Consider the following 18,854-nt stretch of genomic DNA (forward strand, 5'->3'; position numbering starts at 1 on the left):
GAGCGAGACAGATAGAGCGAGCGAGCGAGACAGAGCGAGCGAGCGAGACAGACAGAGCGAGCGAGCGAGACAGACAGAGCGAGCGAGCGAGACAGACAGAGCGAGCGAGCAAGACAGACAGAGCGAGCGAGCAAGACAGACAGAGCGAGCGAGCGAGACAGATAGAGCGAGCGAGCGAGCGAGACAGATAGAGCGAGCGAGCGAGCGAGACAGATAGAGCGAGCGAGCGAGACAGATAGAGCGAGCGAGCGAGCGAGACAGATAGAGCGAGCGAGCGAGCGAGACAGATAGAGCGAGCGAGCGAGCGCGACAGATAGAGCGAGCGAGAGCGCGACAGCGACAGAGCGAGAGAGAGAGCGCGACAGAGAGAGAGAGAGAGAGAGCGCGACAGAGAGAGAGAGAGAGAGAGAGCGCGACAGAGAGAGAGAGAGAGAGAGGGCGCGACAGAGAGAGAGAGAGAGAGCGCGACAGAGAGAGAGAGAGCGCGACAGAGAGAGAGAGAGAGAGAGCGCGACAGAGAGAGAGAGCGCGACAGAGAGAGAGAGCGCGACAGAGAGAGAGAGAGAGAGAGCGCGACAGAGAGAGAGAGAGAGAGCGCGACAGAGAGAGAGAGAGAGAGCGCGACAGAGAGAGAGAGAGAGAGCGCGACAGAGAGAGAGAGAGAGAGCGCGACAGAGAGAGAGAGAGAGAGCGCGACAGAGAGAGAGAGAGAGAGAGCGCGACAGAGAAAGCGCGACAGAGAGAGAGAGAGCGCGACAGAGAGAGAGAGAGCGCGACAGAGAGAGAGAGAGCGCGACAGAGAGAGAGAGAGCGCGACAGAGAGAGAGAGAGCGCGACAGAGAGAGAGAGAGCGCGACAGAGAGAGAGAGAGCGCGACAGAGAGAGAGAGAGCGCGACAGAGAGAGAGAGAGAGCGCGACAGAGAGAGAGAGAGAGGGCGCGACAGAGAGAGAGAAAGCGCGACAGAGAGAGAGAAAGCGCGACAGAGAGAGAGAAAGCGCGACAGAGAGAGAGAGCGCGACAGAGAGAGAGAGCGACAGAGAGCGACAGAGAGAGAGCGACAGAGAGAGAGAGAGCGACAGAGAGAGAGAGAGAGAGCGACAGAGAGAGAGAGAGAACGACAGAGAGAGCGACAGAGAGCGAGCGAGCGACAGAGAGAGAGAGCGACAGAGAGCGAGCGAGCGACAGAGAGAGCGAGCGAGCGACAGAGAGAGCGAGCGAGCGACAGAGAGAGCGAGCGACAGAGAGAGCGAGCGAGCGACAGAGAGAGCGAGCGAGCGACAGAGAGAGCGAGCGAGCGACAGAGAGAGCGAGCGACAGAGAGCGAGCGAGCGACAGAGAGAGAGAGAGCGAGCGAACGACAGAGAGAGAGCGAGCGAACGACAGAGAGAGAGCGAGCGAACGACAGAGAGAGAGCGAGCGACAGAGAGAGAGCGAGCGAGCGACAGAGAGAGAGCGAGCGAGCGACAGAGAGAGAGCGAGCGAGCGACAGAGAGAACGAGCGAGCGAGCGACAGAGAGAACGAGCGACAGAGAGAACGAGCGACAGAGAGAACGAGCGAGCGAGCGACAGAGAGAACGAGCGAGGGAGCGACAGAGAACGAGCGAGGGAGCGACAGAGAACGAGCGAGGGAGCGACAGAGAGAACGAGCGAGCGAGCGACAGAGAACGAGCGAGGGAGCGACAGAGAACGAGCGAGGGAGCGACAGAGAGAACGAGCGAGCGAGCGACAGAGAGAACGAGCGAGCGAGCGACAGAGAACGAGCGAGCGAGAGACAGAGAACGAGCGAGCGAGAGACAGAGAGAACGAGCGAGGGAGCGACAGAGAGAACGAGCGAGGGAGCGACAGAGAGAACGAGCGAGGGAGCGACAGAGAGAACGAGCGAGGGAGCGACAGAGAGAACGAGCGAGGGAGCGACAGAGAGAACGAGCGAGGGAGCGACAGAGAGAACGAGCGAGGGAGCGACAGAGAGAACGAGCGAGGGAGCGACAGAGAGAACGAGCGAGGGAGCGACAGAGAGAACGAGCGAGGGAGCGACAGAGAGAACGAGCGAGGGAGCGACAGAGAGAACCAGCGAGGGAGCGACAGAGAGAACGAGCGAGCGAGAGACAGAGAACGAGCGAGCGAGAGACAGAGAACGAGCGAGCGAGAGACAGAGAACGAGCGAGCGAGAGACAGAGAACGAGCGAGCGAGAGACATTTGGTACAAATCCGAACTACAAAATCTAACTGATCCCCTCAAAATTGGCAAATATCACATTTGGTTACAACTAAAAAAAGAACTTGTACTGACAGAAATCCCATATTACGCCGGAAGAGACGTGCCATTTCCAGGCCCAGGGAAATGTGCTCATCTGTGGGGACACAAATGCGCGCACAGGAACACTACCTGATCTAACGAGCACACAAGGGGACAGCTTTATTACAGGCCATACTGTTTCTAACTGTCTTCATCTCCCCCATAGAAACAACAGTGACAGCACCATCAACAAAAACGGAAGGGATCTTTTGCAGCTCTGTAGAAGTCTGGGTCTGTACTTTGTCAATGGTAGGTTACGGGGGACTCTTTGGGGAGGTTCACCTACTGCTCACCTCTTGGCCACAGTACAGTAGACTATATGATCACAGACATGGACCCTTTCTCTCTCAGCTCATTCACTGTCAAGCCACTAACACCTCTGTCTGATCACAGCCAAATTACGTTGTTCCTCAAAAGAACAGACATGGAAACAACCACACATTCACAGCCCAGTAAGCTGTACAACATCAGAAATTCATACAGATGGGCCCAAAACAGCACAGAAGAATACCAGAAAGCAACCTGGAACCAAAATATCCAAACACTCTTAGATAACTTTCTGGATACCACATTCACTCACAGTAAAGAAGGCATCAATCTAGCAGTACGAAACATCAACTATATATTCAGGCACACGGCAAAAGAAGCACAATTGAAATTGATAAAAAACAAAACTAAAAAAAATAACAGATGACAACTGGTTTGATGCAGATTGTAAAATTATAAGGAAAAAACTTAGAACACTATCCAACCAAAAGCACAGAGACCCAAATAATGGTGAATTACGCCTTCATTACTGTGAGACTTTAAAACTCTATAAACGTACACTCAGAACCAAAAAAGCACAATACAACAGCAAGCAGCTGACACTAATTGAGGAGTCCATAAACACAAGCAACTTTTGGCAAAATTGGAAAAAACTAAAAAAAATCTAAACAAGAGGAATTAGCAATACAAAATGGTGACATATGGACAACCCATTTCAAAACACTCTACAACACCGTTCAAACTGACACAAACGCAGAACAACGCCAAATCCATGAGAAGTTGAATGGATTAGAAAAAGCTATAAAGGACAATCAAAACCCATTGGACTACCCAATTACTGACCAGGAGCTCTATAAGAAACTTCAGGCTCTCAAATTTAAAAAAGCATCCGGACCTGATGCATCCTAAATGAGATGCTCAAACTCACTAGTGCAAAATTTCAATTGGCTATATTAAAACTGTTTAATTTGATCCTGAGTGTAGGTTATTTCCCTGACATCTGGAATCAAGGACTCATAACCCCAATCTTTAAGAACGGAGACAAATTTGACCCTAACAATTACAGAGGCATTTGTGTGAACAGTAACCTGGGGCAGGTTTTCTGTAGTATTATAAATGTAAGAGTTCTAAACTTCCTTAATAAGCACAATGTCTTGAGTAAAAGCCAAATTGGATTTATACCAAAACATCGCACAACTGATCATATTTACACCTTACACACCCTGATAGATAAACATGTTCACCAAAATAATACCAAAATATACGCTTGCTTTATCGACTTCCAAAAAGCATTTGATTCTATTTGGCATAGGACTGTTCTACAAAGTTATTGAAAGTGGTGTAGGGGGTAAAACATATGACATAATTAAATCAATATACTGGCAATACGTGCAGCATTAAAATTGGTAAGAAAATAACAGAATTCTTTAACCTGTTTGGGATAGGGGGCAGTATTGAGAATTTTGGAAAAAATATGTGCCCATTTTTAACTGCCTCCTACACCAACTCAGAAGCTAGAATATGCATATTATTGTTCAGGTTTGGATAGAAAACACCCTAAAGTTTCTAAAACTGTTTGAATGGTGTCTGTGAGTATAACAGAACTCCTATGGCAGGCAAAAACCTGACAAGGTTTCATGCAGGAAGTGGCCTGTCTGACAAGGAGTCGTGCGTCTTGCATCTGTTTATTGAAGAGTAAGGATCTTAGCTGTAACGTGACAATTACTAGGGCTCCAATAGGCTCTCAGAACCCGGGAAAAACCTGAACGATGACGAGGCGGCCTCTGGCTGAAACAGATTATCGCCTTTTCCAAGTGGCCGATCAGAGGACCATTGAATGAGGCGCGTGCACGATTCGCCCCCGTGGAGAAATTTCATTCGGCTGTTTAGGCTCATTGCAGATTCCCGGTCGGAATATTATCGCTTTTCTACGAGATAAATGGCATAAAAATTGGTTTTAAACAGCGGTTGACATGCTTCGAAGTACGGTAATGGAATATTTAGACATTTTTTGTCACGCCATGCGCCATGCTCGTGACCGTGATGTAGCATTCTGATAGTGTCTAGAACTCACGAACAAAACGTCGCTGTTTGGATATAACGATGGATTATTTGGGACCAAACCTACATTTGTTATTGAAGTAGAAGTCCTGGGAGTACATTCTGATGAAGAACAGGAAAGGTAAGAACATTTTTCTTATAGGAAATGTGATTTTGGTGAAGGCTGAACTGGGTGGGTGTCTAAATAGCTAGCCTGTGATGGCTGGGCTATGTACTTAGAATATTGCAAAATGTGCTTCATCCGAAAAGCTATTTTAAAATCGGACATATCGAGTGCATAGAGGAGTAATGTATCTATAATTCTTAAAATAATTGTTATGCTTTTTGTGAACGTTTATCGTGAGTAATTTAGCAAACTGTTAGTAAATTCCCCGGAAGTTTGCGGGGGGTATGCTTTTTCTGAACGTCACATGCTAATGTAAAAAGCTGTTTTTTGATATAAATATGAACTTGATTGAACAGACATGCATGTATTGTATAACATAATGTCCTAGGTGTGTCATCTGATGAAGATCATAAAAGGTTAGTGCTGCATTTAGCTGTGGTTTGGGTTTTTGTGACATCATATGCTAGCTTGAAAAATGGGTGTCTGATTATTTCTGGCTGGGCACTCTCCTGACATAATCTAATGTTTTGCTTTCGTTGTAAAGCCTTTTTGAAATCGGACAGTGTGGTTAGATTAAGGAGAGTCTTGTCTTTAAATAGCTGTAAAATAGTCATATGTTTGAGAAATTGAAGTAATAGTATTTCAAACGATTCAAAAATCGCACCACTGAATTCAGGTGGCTGTTACGTAGGTGGGGCGAATTCGTCCCACATGCGCCAGAGAGGTTAACCAGGGGCGGGGCCTTCGTCAGGGTTGCAATCTGAGCCCTGCACTCTTCAATATTTACATTAACGAATTGGCCACTATTCTAGAAAAATCCTCAGCCCCTGGTGTTAGTCTCCACAATTCAGAAGTTAAATGCCTACTCTTCGCAGATGACCTATGCCTGCTGTCACCCACAGCACATGGCCTACAGCAGAGCCTGGACCTGCTAGAGCAGTACTGCCAGACCTGGGCCCTGGCAGTAAACCCCAAAAAGACTAAAATAATGATTTTCCAGAGAAGATCCAGATCTCAGGGAATTAGACCAAAGTTCTCAATTGGTACAAAATATATAGAGTACTGTACACACTACAATTACTTAGGTTTAAAAATAAGCTCAACTGGACACCTTAATGAGGCAGTGAATGAACTGAGAGAGAAAGCACGCAGGGCATTCTACGCCATTAAAAAGCAAATTCAAATTGAAATACCTATTAAAATTTGGCTAAAACTAATTGAATATGTCATTGAACCAATTGCACTTTATGGCAGCGAGGTGTGGGGTCCACTTGCAAAACAAGATTTCATGAAATGGGACAAACACCCCATTGAAACCCTACATGCAGAGTTCTGTAAGTTTCTCCTACGTGTCCAGAGGAAAACTACAAACAATGCATGCAGGGCAGAATTAGGCCAATATCCACTAATAATAAAAACTCAAAAAAGAGCAATTCAGTTTTGGAAACATCTAAAATACAGTGACCCCCTCTCATATCATTACCAAGCCCTGCAATGCCAAGAGCTGAGCAAAGAAAAGAGTCCCCTCATCCAGCTGGTCCTGGGGCTGAGTTCACAAACCTGTTCTACTAACACACTGAAGCCTCAGAACCAGAACATCCAATCAATCAGAATAAACCAAATTACAGCACAGTCAAAACAAAACTACATTGCTTATTGGGAAACACAAGCACAAACACAAAGCAAAAGGCAGTGCTATCTGGCCCTAAATCGACAGTACACTATGGCTAAATATTTGACCATGGTTACTGATCAAAACCTTAGAAAAACCTTGACAAAGTACAGGCTCAGTGAGCACAGCCTTGCCATTGAGAAGGGTAGATACAGTAAAACCTGGCTCCCTGTAGAGGAAAGGCTGTGCAACCACTGCACCACAGCAGAACCTGAGGCGGAGCTGCATTTCCTGACAAAATGTCAAAAATATAAAACAATTAGAGAGTGTCATTTCCCCAAATTTGAAACCCTTATTAAAGGTTTCAAAGACCTCTCTGATGAGGATAGGCTACCCGTCCTGTTGGGGGAGGACGCAGAGAGCTGTGTGTTGGCAGCGCACTACATTGCTGCATGCCATAAGTTGAGGGACAGTGTCTGACAGACCAATAAACCTGCACATGTCATCTACTGTATGATTATTGTTATTGTTGAATGTATGGTTATTTTGACCCTTGGTTATTGTTGTTACTGTTGTCCCGTTGACAATTTTTGATTCTCATTTTTGATTTATTTTTATATTGTAAATATCCAAAATAAGCTTTGGCAATATGTATATTGTTACGTCATGCCAATAAAGCGAATTGAATTGACAGAGAACGAGCGAGCGAGAGACAGAGAACGAGCGAGCGAGAGAGAGAACGAGCGAGCGAGAGAGAGAACGAGCGAGCGAAAGACAGAGAACGAGCGAGCAACAGAGAACGAGCGAGAGACAGAACGAGCGAGACAGAACGAGCGAGAGAACGAGCGAGAGAACGAGCGAGCGAGCGACAGAGAGCGAGCGAGCGAGAGACAGAGAGCGAGCGAGCGAGAGACAGAGAGAGTGAGCGAGCGAGCGACAGAGAGAGTGAGCGAGCGAGCAAACGAGCGAGAGAGAGAGAGCAAGAGACAAAGAGAGCAAGAGATATAGAGCGAGAGAAAGAGAGAGCGAGAGACAGAGAGCGAGTGACAGAGAGACAGAGAGAGCGAGCGACAGAGACAGAGAGAGCGAGAAACAGAGAGAGCGAGAGAGAGACAGAGAGAGCGAGAGCGCGAGAGCGACAGAGAGCACGCGAGAGCGACAGAGAGCGCGCGAGAGCGACAGAGAGCGCGCGAGAGCGACAGAGAGCGCGCGAGAGCGACAGAGAGCGCGCGAGAGCGACAGAGAGCGCGCGAGAGCAACAGAGAGCGCGAGAGAGAGAGAGAGAGAGAGAGAGCGCGAGAGAGAGAGAGAGACAGAGAGCGCGAGAGAGAGAGAGAGACAGAGAGCGCGAGAGAGAGAGAGAGACAGAGAGCGCGAGAGAGAGAGAGAGACAGAGAGCGCGAGAGAGAGAGAGAGACAGAGAGCGCGAGAGAGAGAGAGAGAGACAGAGAGCGCGAGAGAGAGAGAGAGACAGAGAGCGCGAGAGAGAGAGAGAGACAGAGAGCGCGAGAGAGAGAGAGAGACAGAGAGCGCGAGAGAGAGAGAGAGACAGAGAGCGAGAGAGACAGAGAGCGCGAGAGAGAGAGAGAGACAGAGAGCGCGAGAGAGAGAGAGAGACAGAGAGCGCGAGAGAGAGAGAGAGACAGAGAGCGCGAGAGAGAGAGAGACAGAGAGCGCGAGAGAGAGAGAGACAGAGAGCGCGAGAGAGAGAGAGAGAGAGAGAGCGCGAGAGAGAGAGAGAGACAGAGAGCGCGAGAGAGAGAGAGAGACAGAGAGCGCGAGAGAGAGAGAGAGACAGAGAGCGCGAGAGAGAGAGAGAGACAGAGAGCGCGAGAGAGAGAGAGAGACAGAGAGCGCGCGCGAGAGAGAGAGAGAGACAGAGAGCGCGAGAGAGAGAGAGACAGAGAGCGCGAGAGAGAGAGGAGACAGAGAGCGCGAGAGAGAGAGAGACAGAGAGCGCGAGAGAGAGAGAGACAGAGAGCGCGAGAGAGAGAGAGACAGAGAGCGCGAGAGAGAGAGAGACAGAGAGCGCGAGAGAGAGAGACAGAGAGCGCGAGAGAGAGAGAGACAGAGAGCGCGAGAGAGAGAGACAGAGAGCGCGAGAGAGAGAGACAGAGAGCGCGAGAGAGAGAGACAGAGAGCGCGAGAGAGAGACAGAGAGCGCGAGAGAGAGACAGAGAGCGCGAGAGAGAGACAGAGAGCGCGAGAGAGAGACAGAGAGCGCGAGAGAGAGACAGAGAGCGCGAGAGAGACAGAGAGCGCGAGAGAGACAGAGAGCGCGAGAGAGACAGAGAGCGCGAGAGAGAGACAGAGAGCGCGAGAGAGACAGAGACAACTAAATAAACAAAGACCGTGGGAAGAAACAAAGAAGAGAAATGAGAGTGCAATAGAAAGAGAGAGTGAAAAGAAAGCCTAGAAAGAGAGGACGCTTGGAGGCCTAACACCCATCTCTAACACTGCAACACTATCTTCGTCTCCCTCTAAACGCTGAAGCAGCAGTCTCTTCTCTCTTTCCTTTCAGACGGCATCTCTAAGCCCCAATGCCTGTGTGCCAAAGGCGACAGCTGCAGAGGCGAGAGATGGCCCAGGGATAATACAGCCCTGCCAATGGGAGGAGAGGGGGGAGCGAGAGACTGACTAAGACACGCTACACACAAAGCCCAAACTAGTGTCTTCAGTGTGTGTTCTGTGTGTTCTGTGGCAATCCTATTCACTTCCAGGTAGAAATTGCCCCTCCCCCTAATCACATATCTAGTAAAGATACCCTGACCCCAAATCCAAATCTTAATCATAAGGGGTATGAAAAGATAAATCGGCAGCACCAAGTGCCTGTATTAGTGGATTTAACCTACTTCCACTCATCCAGTCTGCTCAGCATTGACAAACACATTTTACATCACACACTACATTAGCATAACGGAAATGTCTGACTCTATAAGTGGTGATTACATCAGGGGCGCGGCCGGAGAGATGAAGGGAGGAGGGCTGGAAGCGTAGAGCAGCAGGGTCCCGGTGGGAGGCTTACATAAACACAGGAAGTGCCTCACTGTGTGGGCAGCGCTGCTTGATCATCGCTTCAATAGCTCTCTCTAATACCACTCTTTCAATCTCTCCCAATTGGGTGGAGCACTACCGGAAATACTTTTTATAGCTAGAGAACGCAGAGAGACTCATAGCGCTACCTGCTAACCATGGAGTGAACAATGAAGCCCACACACAGAGAGAGCCCATGAACTGAGGAGGGCTGAACTGGTGTTTCAAAGGCTGTTTCCTGTTCTTTTATAGACAGCTCTCAGTGATTTCCATGCTGACCCAAAGCTACAGGTCTACTAGTCACCATGAAGTAAGGTCACGATGAGCTCGACTAACACCTGACCTTTGGCCATTTTGTCCCCCACCTTGGACGACCCTGCCCCTGTTACATCACTGAGGACAGTCGGTGCTGAGTTCTGATTGGCGACCAGGGAGATGGGCCATACAATGCATGCTGCTGGTATAACTATGGCCAGTCATGTGGTGTCATGTGACTGAGAAGCTCCCAGGCTCCACCAGTCAGTCAGTGGTCACAGCCTTGGCCCACCAGTCAGTGATCTGTCAGAGTTAAAACTTCTTGGTGACAGGGGGCAGTATTCGAAAATTCAGATGAATAACGTGCCAAAATTAAACTGCCTGCTACTCGGGCCCAGAAGGTAGGATATGCATATTATTAGTAGATTTGGATAGAAAACACTCTGAAGTTTCTAAAACTGTTTGAATTATGTCTGTGAGTATAACAGCACTCATATGGCAGGTAAAAACCTGAGACAAATCCAACCAGGAAGTGGTTTGTAGTTTTTCAATTGATTGCCTTTCCAAACTACAGTGTCTGTGGGGTCATTTTGCACTTCCTAAGGCTTCCACTAGATGTCAACAGTCTTTAGAACCTTGTTTCATGTTTCTACTGTTACTGGGGAGAGAATAAGAGCTGTCGCAAGCCTGAGACCAACGAGTTGTTTACTGGGCGGGCACACAGGCACGCCATTCCTTCTTTTTCCTCTGTAATGAATACGCTATTGTCCAGTTGGAATATTATCGAAGATTTATGTTAAAAAGACCCTAAGGATTGATTGTAAACATCGTTTGACATGTTTCAACAAACGGTAATGGAACTATTTGACTTTTTGTCTCGGGTTTTGCGCTCGCGCATTATGCCTTTGGATTAGTGATCTGAACGTGCAAACGGAGGTATTTGGACATAAATATGGAGTTTATCGAACAAAACGAACATTTCTTGTGGAAGTGGGAGTCCATTTCAACAAAGATCAGCAAAGGTAAGTGAAGATTTATAATACTACTTCTGAGTTTTGTTGACTCCAGAACTTGGCGGGTAACTGTATAGCTTGCTTTGATGGCTGAGCTCTGTACTCAGAATATTGAACAATGTGCTTTCGCCGTAAAGCTATTTTGAAATCTGTGTATCTATAATTCTTTCAATAACTGTTGTAAATTTTATCAACGTTTATGATGAATATTTTTGTAAATTGATGTGCTCATTCACCGGGAGTTTTGGAGGCAATACATTTTCTGAACCTCACGCGCCAATGTAAAATGGGGTTTTTGGATATAAATATGAACTCTATCGAACAAAGCATACATGTATTGTGTAACATTGAGTCCTGGGAGTGTCATCTGATGAAGATCATCAAAGGTTAGTGATCATTTTAGCTGTATTTCTGGTTTTTGTGACGCCTCTCCTTGCTTGGAAAATGGCTGTGTGGTTTTTCTTGTTTAGGCGCTGTCCTAACATAATCTAATGTTATGCTTTCGCCGTAAAGCCTTTTTGAAATCGGACAATGTGGTTGGATTAACGAGAAGTGTATCTTTAAAATGGGATATAAGTTGTATGTTTGAGAAATTTGAATTATGAGATTTTTGTTGTTTTGAATTTGCCGCCCCGCTATTTCACTTGCTGTTGAATAGTGTGTCCCACGGGTGGGACGCCCACGTCCCAGAGAGGTTATTAATGGTTTACACATTATGACCACTGACTTTACACACAGACTTCTGCTCTGGACATATGCAGTCAGCTCCACATGGACCGGACAAACACAGAAAAGGTCTACTCAGGAGCTTGGCAACCCATTCTAATGTGTTTGTCTGGCTCACTGGTCAGCTAGTGATTGAGAGTGTTCTGCCTGTATGCTGCTGCATTGCCCTGCCCCTGCACTGTCCCAATTTGCTAGTTATAATGACTCAACCAATTTGCTTCTAGTCATTTAGGTCTAATTGAGCACTGTTGTTGAGAATGGCTAGATGAAACGAAGAGCGGTCAGTATAAAAAGCACCTGAGTGAACTGGAGGCTCAATCAGCATGCAGCCTCCGATTTTTAGTGACGCTAGGCTAACTCGGCTTTAGTAGTGACGCTAGGCTAACTCGGCTTTAGTAGTGACGCTAGGCTAACTCGGCTTTAGTAGTGACGCTAGGCTAACTCGGCTTTAGTAGTGACGCTAGGCTAACTCGGCTTTAGTAGTGACGCTAGGCTAACTCGGCTTTAGTAGTGACGCTAGGCTAACTCGGCTTTAGTAGTGACGCTAGGCTAACTCGGCTTTAGTAGTGACGCTAGGCTAACTCGGCTTTAGTAGTGACGCTAGGCTAACTCGGCTTTAGTAGTGACGCTAGGCTAACTCGGCTTTAGTAGTGACGCTAGGCTAACTCTGCTTTAGTAGTGATGCTAGGCTAACTCTGCTTTAGTGACGCTAGGCTAACTCTGCTTTAGTGACGCTAGGCTAACTCTGCTTTAGTGACGCTAGGCTAACACAGTAGACACACTCGGTCTACCAGCAATCAACTGAGCTCTAACTTACTTCAATGGAAAACAAGATAAGGACTTACCTGGACATCATAAAGCGCCACAATGTTCTCATGTTGAAGTTCCTGGAAAAAGTAATGAAGAAAACAAGTACATTAGCGATGCATTAGCTACTGTACATTTTACGTGACAACTGGCTTCTATTTAGATTTATAAGTCAAGGCCTTTCAGTCAAACATGATGACTAATGGAAGATCGATGTCAACTCATTCTTTAAATACGTTTCCAAGATAAGTGAGAAGGAATTAGGTTAAGCATACTACTCACCTTGAGGATTTTGATTTCCTTGCCAAGCAGGATCTGGGACTTGGAGAGGTTCTTCTTGGTAATGCTCTTGACGGCCACCTCCCAATCAGTCTTCTGCAGTCGGAGGAAGGAGTGAAATAAAGGAACAACTAGTTAAAATCCCTTTAAACATGTTCAGTTCCTCCATCACTTACACTAATGCCAAGGGAAGCTTGTGTGTGTGTGTGTGTAAAGCTCAGGCCAACTGGCCTTTAATTGCTTTGCATGCACGGTGTATCATCATTTGTGAGAGAGATGCAGGGGAAGAGAGGACATCTTGGACAATAAACCAACACAGGTTTCTTGGGTTTCAATCAGATAGGCCTCAGACTGAATGAAGAAACAGTCAAATGAATACTATAACACCGTTATCATGCGCTTGATGGTTTTTGCAACTGCACTTGAAAAAAAACTTCTAATTTTCCGGATTGACCGACCTTAATGTCTTAATGGACTGTCGTTTCTCTTTGCTTATTTGAGCTGTTCTTGCCATAATATGGATTTGGTATTTGACCAAATAGGGCTATCTTGTTTGGTCTCCCGAGTGGCGCAAAGGTCTAAGGCACTGCATCACGGCCGGTGATTGCGAGACACACAGGGCGGTGCACAATTGGCCCAGCATTGTCCGACTTAGGGTTTGGCCGGGGTAGGCCGTCATTGTAAATAAGAATTTGTTTGTAAATGAAAGCAAAACCTTCTTATGGTGACAATAACATTTGTTGGCACCTTCAATTCTTGCACTCATAAAAAGTATATGTCAACACTCAACAGTTCAGGCAAATTTGACAAGCTACTAAACTTGGAACCAATCAGAACTCCTGTACATACCCCTCGTGATGAAGGTAGCCAATGGCCTTCTAGAGGCGAAAGAAACGCACACCTATTTAGGCGAGGTGCTGGCTAACGGAGTGGAACACTTAAAAAAATAGAGAGCTGCACACTCTAGGAGTTCAGATGGCCTTTGCCTATCTACGATAACAGTCTCTTGTGAAAACGAGAGCTGCTGTCTGATGAAGAGGAACAGATATAGCAAGCTAGCTCCCAGACTGAAATAAAATAAATCTTTTTTTGAGTGCACTTGAAATATGCAGCATGCAAGAAGAATTGTTTTGATCATATGAAGAGGTAACTCCATTCACCCTTTAGTCAATTTATTGCCAATGTCACAGACTAGCCTAGCCAGCTACTGTAAATGTCCATTTCAATTTCATTAGCCAGCTCTGTCAGTGAATTCAATTGTTGAATCATGTTTTGGCATGATTATGTGTCACTTTTCAAAGAATTAGCAGCAGGATTAAGAAACATTAAATCAAATGCTTTGCATAGAAACCCAAATAAAAGCATGCAGAGAAATAGGTGTGTTTATGTGTGTCATGTAAAAAAACAGTTGCATATGCATATTAGCCAATAAATATGGCATAACCTAAACATACAGTAGTAAAAAGTTGACACACCTATTCATTCAAGGGTTTTTCTTTATTTGTACTATTTTCTACATTGTAGAATAATAGTGAAGACATCAAAACTATGAAACAACACATATGGAATCATGTAGTAACCAAAAAAAGTGTTAAACAAATCAAAATATGTTTTATATTTGAGATTCTTCAAAGTAGCTCTTGGCATTCTCTCTACCAGCTTCATGAGGTAGTGTGCCTTGTTAAAAGTAAATTTTATCCGCTTGAGCCAATCAGTTGTGTTGTGACAAGGTAGGTGTGGTATACAGAAGATAACCTTATTTGGTAAAAGACCAAATCCATTTTATGGCAAGAACAGCTCAAATCAAACTTTATTTGTCACATGACCCGAATACAACAAGTGTACACCTTACTGAGAAATGCTTATTTACAAGCCCTTAACTCTTCTTGAACTGCACTGTTGGTTAAGAAAATATTTACCAAGTAGACTAAAATAAAAAAGTAATAATAAAAAAACACAATAACAATGAGGTTATATACAGGGGACACATGTACCGAGTCAGTGTGCAGGGACCCAGGTTAGTTGAGGTAATTTGTACATGTAGGTGAGAGGTGAAGTGACTATGCATAGATAATAAACAGCGACTAGCAGCAGTGTACAAAAGGGGGGGGCAGGAAGCTTAGCCCCAGTGATGTACTGGGCCTTTCGCACTACCCTCTGTAGCACCTTACGGTCAGATGCCGGGCAGATGCCACACGAGGCGGTGATACAACCGGTCAGGATGCTTTCGATGGTGCAGCTGTAGAACTTTGAGGATCTGGGGACCCATGCCAAATCTTTTCAGTCTCCTAAGGGGGAAAAGGTTTTGTCATGCCCTTTTCACGCCTGTCTTGGTATGTTTGACCCATGATAGTTCGTAGATGATGTGGTGTTTGGCCACGCAGTTGTGGGTGAACAGGGAATACAGGAGGGGACTAAGTACACACACCTGAGGGGCCCCCGTGTTGAGGATCAGCGTGGTAGATGTGTTGTTACCTACCCTTACCACCTGGGGGCAGCCTGTCAGGAAGTCCAGGATCCAGTTGCAGAGGGAGGTGTTTAGTCCCAGAGTCCTTAGGTTAGTGATGAGCTTTGTGGGCACAATGGTGTTGAACGCTGAGCTGTAGCATTCTCACATAGGGCAGTCTGGAGTAAGATTGAGATGGCATCATCTGTGGATCTGTTGGGGCGGTATGAGAATTGGAGTGGGTCTAGGGTCTCCGGGTGGATGCTGTTGATGTGAGCCATGACCAGCCTTTCAAAGTACTTCATGGCTACCGACGTGAGTGCCACGGGGCGGTAATCATTTAGGCAGGTTACCTTCGCTTCCTTGGGAACGGGGATTATGGTGGTCTGCTTGAAACATGTAGGTATTACAGACTCGGTCAGGGAGAGGTTGAAAACGTCAGTGAAGACACTTGCCAGTTGGTTCGCGCATGCTCCGAGTACACGTACTGCTAATCTATCTGGCCCAGCGGCTTTGTGAATGTTGACCTGTTCAAAGGTTTTTTTCCCCACATCGGCTACCGAGAGCATTATCACACAGTCATCCAGAACATCTGGTGCTCTCGTGCATGCTTCAGTGATGCTTGCCTCGAAGCGAGCATAAAAGGCATTTAGCTCGTCTGGTAGGCTCATCACTGGGCAGCACGCGTCTGGGTTTCCCTTTGTTGTCCGTAATAGTTTTCAAGCCCTGCCACAGCCGACGAGCGTCAGAGACGGTGTAGTAGGATTCAATCTTAATCCTGTCTTGACGCTTTGCTTGTTTGATGGTTCGTCTGAGGGCATAGTGGGATTTCTTATAAGCTCCATGTTAGTCTCCCGCTCCTTGAAAGTGGCAGCTCTAGCCTTTAGCTCGATGTGGACGTTGCCTGTAATCCAAGGCCTCTGGTTGGGATATGTACGTACAGTCACTGTGGGGACGACGTCATCGATGCACTTATTGATGAAGCCGATGACTGAGGTGGTGTACTCCTCAATGCCATTGGATGAATCCCGGAACACATCCCAGTCAGTGATAGCAAAACAGTCCTGTAGTGTAGTGTCATCTGACCACTTCCGTATTGAGCGAGTCACTGGTACGTCTTGCTTTAGTTTTTGCTTGTAAGCAGGAATCAGGAGGATAGAATTATGGTCAGATTCGCCAAATGGAGGGCGGGGAAGAGCTTTGTATGCATCTCTGTGTGTGGAGTAAAGGTGGTCTCTGATTTTTTTTTCTCTCTGGTCGCACATGACATGCTGGTCAAAAAAAAATCAGTTTTACCAAATTAAGTTTGCCTGCATTAAAGTCCCCGGCCAATAAGAGAGCCCCTTCTGGGTGTGCATTTTCGTCTTTGCTTATGGCCTTATAGAGTTGGTTGAGAGCGGCCTTAGTGCCAGCTTCGTTCTGTGGTGGTAAACAGACAGCTACGAATAATATAGATGAGATCTCTTAGTAGATAGTGTGGTCTACAGCTTATCATAAGGTACTTTACCTTAGGCGAGCAATACCTCGAGACTTATTTAATATTAGACATCGCGCACCAGCTGTTATTGACAAAGACACACAACCCCACCCCTCGTCTTACCAGAGGTAGCGTCTCTATTCTGCCGGTGCATGGAAAATCCCGCTAGCTCTATATTGTCCGTATCGTCGTTCAACCATGTCTCTGTGAAACATAAGTTAGTTTTTAACGTCCCGTTGGTAGGATAATCTTAATCGTCGGTCATCAATTTTATTATCCAAAGATTGCACGTTAGCAAGAATAACGGATGGCAGTTGGAGTTTTCTCGCTCGCCAACGGATCTTCTGAAGCATGCCTGATCCGCGGCCCCTTTTCCTGCATCATTTCTTAACGCAAAAGGCGAGGATCTGGGCCTGTTCCACTGAAAGCAGGATGTCATTCTCGTCGGACTCGTTAAAAGAAAAAAAGTTTCTTCCAGTCCGCGGTGAGTAATCACTGTTCTGATGTCCAGAAGTTATTTCGGTCTTAAGAGACTGTAGCAGCAACAATACATACACAATAAGTTAAAAAAACTAAATGGCACAATTTCTTGGGAGAATATAAAACATCAGCCATGTTCTTCGGCGCCATCTTATAATAAACAAAAGAGAAAGACAGTCCATCATTACTTTAAAAGTCATGAAGGTCAGTCAATACGGAACATTTCAAGAACTTTTAAAGTTTCTTCAAGTGCAGTCGCAAAAACCATCAAGCGATATGATGAAACTGGCTATCATGAGGAACGCCACAGGAAAGGAAGACCCAGAGTTACCTCTGCTGCAGAGGATAAGTTGCAGTTAACTGCACCTAAGATTGCAGCCCAAATAAATGCTTAACAGAGTTCAAGTAACAGACACATTTCAACATCAACTGTTCAGAGGAGACCGCGTGAAATCAGGCCTTTCTGGTCTAATTGCTGCAAAGAAACCACTATTAAAATAACACAAGTAAGAAGAAGAGACTTGCTTGGCCAAGAAACATGAGCAATGGACATTAGACCGGTGGAAATCTGTCCTTTGGTCTGATGAGTCCAAATTTGAGATGTTTGGTTCCAACCGCCATGTCTTTGTGAGATGCTGAGCAGGTGAACAAATGCTCTCCGCATGTGTGGTTCCAACCGTGAAGTATGGAGGAGGAGGTGTAATGGTGTGGGGGTGCTTTGCAGGTGACACTGTCAATGATTTATTTAGAATTTGATAACACACTTAACCAGCATGGCTACCACAGCATTCTGCAGCGATACGCCATCCCATCTGGATTGCGCTTAGTGAGACTATCATTTGTTTTTCAACAGGACAATACCCCAAAACACACCTCTAGGCTGTGCAAGGGCTATTTGACCAAGAAGAAGAGTGATGGATTGCTGCATCAGATGACCTGGCCTCCACAATCACCCTACCTCAACCCAATTGAGATGGTTTGGGATGAGTTGGACCACAGAGTGAAGAAAAAGCACCAAACAATTGCTCAGCATATGTGGGAACTCGTTTAACTGCTGGAAAAGCATTCCAGGTGACTACCCCATGAAGCTGGTTGAGAGAATGCCAAGAGTGGGCAAAGCTGTCGTCAAGGCAAATGGTGGCTACTTTGAAGAATCAAATATATTTGTTTAACACCTTTTTGGTTACTAAATGATTCCATGTGTGTGTTAATTCATAGTGTTGATGTCTTCACCATTATTCTACAATGTTGAAAATAGCAAAAATAAAGAGAAACCATTGAATGAGTAGGTATGTCCAAACTTTTGACTGGTACTGTATTACTTCCCTTGCAATACAACTTTCACTCAAAATAGTTGTACAATGTGCTCAGCAATACAATAAAGTTTGGTGGGCATGCATAATGTTGATGCATTGGAATAGAAGGTATGGAGAATAAAGAGCCTGTAGGATTATAAAAAAAAGCAGTTGGGAAATGAATATTTGAGTTTCAAACACAACATGTTCAGTGAATGTAAGTATATTTAAGTGGTTTAAATGATTCACTTCCCTACTAACCTAAAAGTGCCAAAATCGTATTCTACCAAAAATGACTGAGTGCGAGACATGTTTTCCATAATGTACATTTCACGCATGCGAACAAAGAACACCATCACACAAAGTGTTTCACAGGTTATTGAGCACAGAGACAAAAATCAGGTGTCTCAGGCAGTATTTGCATAACCTACCAATCAATGTACAGTGCATTCTGAAAGTATTCAGACCCGTTGACCTTTTCCACATTTTGTTGTTACAGCCTTATTCCAAAATTGATTAAATAGTTGTCTCAATCTACACACAATACCACATAATGACAAAGCAAAAACAGATTTGAAATTTTAGCAAAGTTATAAATGAAAAACCCCCGGAAATATCACATTTACATAAGTATTCAGACCCTTTACTCAGTACTTTGTTGAAGCACCTTTGGCAGTGATTACAGCCTTGAGTGTTCTT

At 45.7% G+C, this 18,854-nt stretch overlaps 1 protein-coding gene across 2 annotated transcripts in view; it reads right to left on the minus strand.

The window, feature by feature from the left end:
* LOC115206463 (serine/threonine-protein kinase ULK2) overlaps positions 1–18,854 on the minus strand; it is an 87,867-nt gene that overhangs the window by 57,957 nt on the left and 11,056 nt on the right. For both annotated transcript variants that reach the window (XM_029773495.1, XM_029773494.1), the window contains exons 2-3: positions 12,461–12,553; positions 12,217–12,258 (exon numbers count right to left, since the gene is read on the minus strand). In XM_029773495.1, the coding sequence (XP_029629355.1) occupies positions 12,217–12,258; positions 12,461–12,553 (135 nt within the window). The remainder of the gene's footprint in view (positions 1–12,216; positions 12,259–12,460; positions 12,554–18,854) is intronic.

The sequence above is a fragment of the Salmo trutta genome, chromosome 13 (genome assembly GCF_901001165.1).
Source record: "Salmo trutta chromosome 13, fSalTru1.1, whole genome shotgun sequence".
In the NCBI taxonomy this organism is placed as follows: Eukaryota; Metazoa; Chordata; class Actinopteri; order Salmoniformes; family Salmonidae; genus Salmo; species Salmo trutta.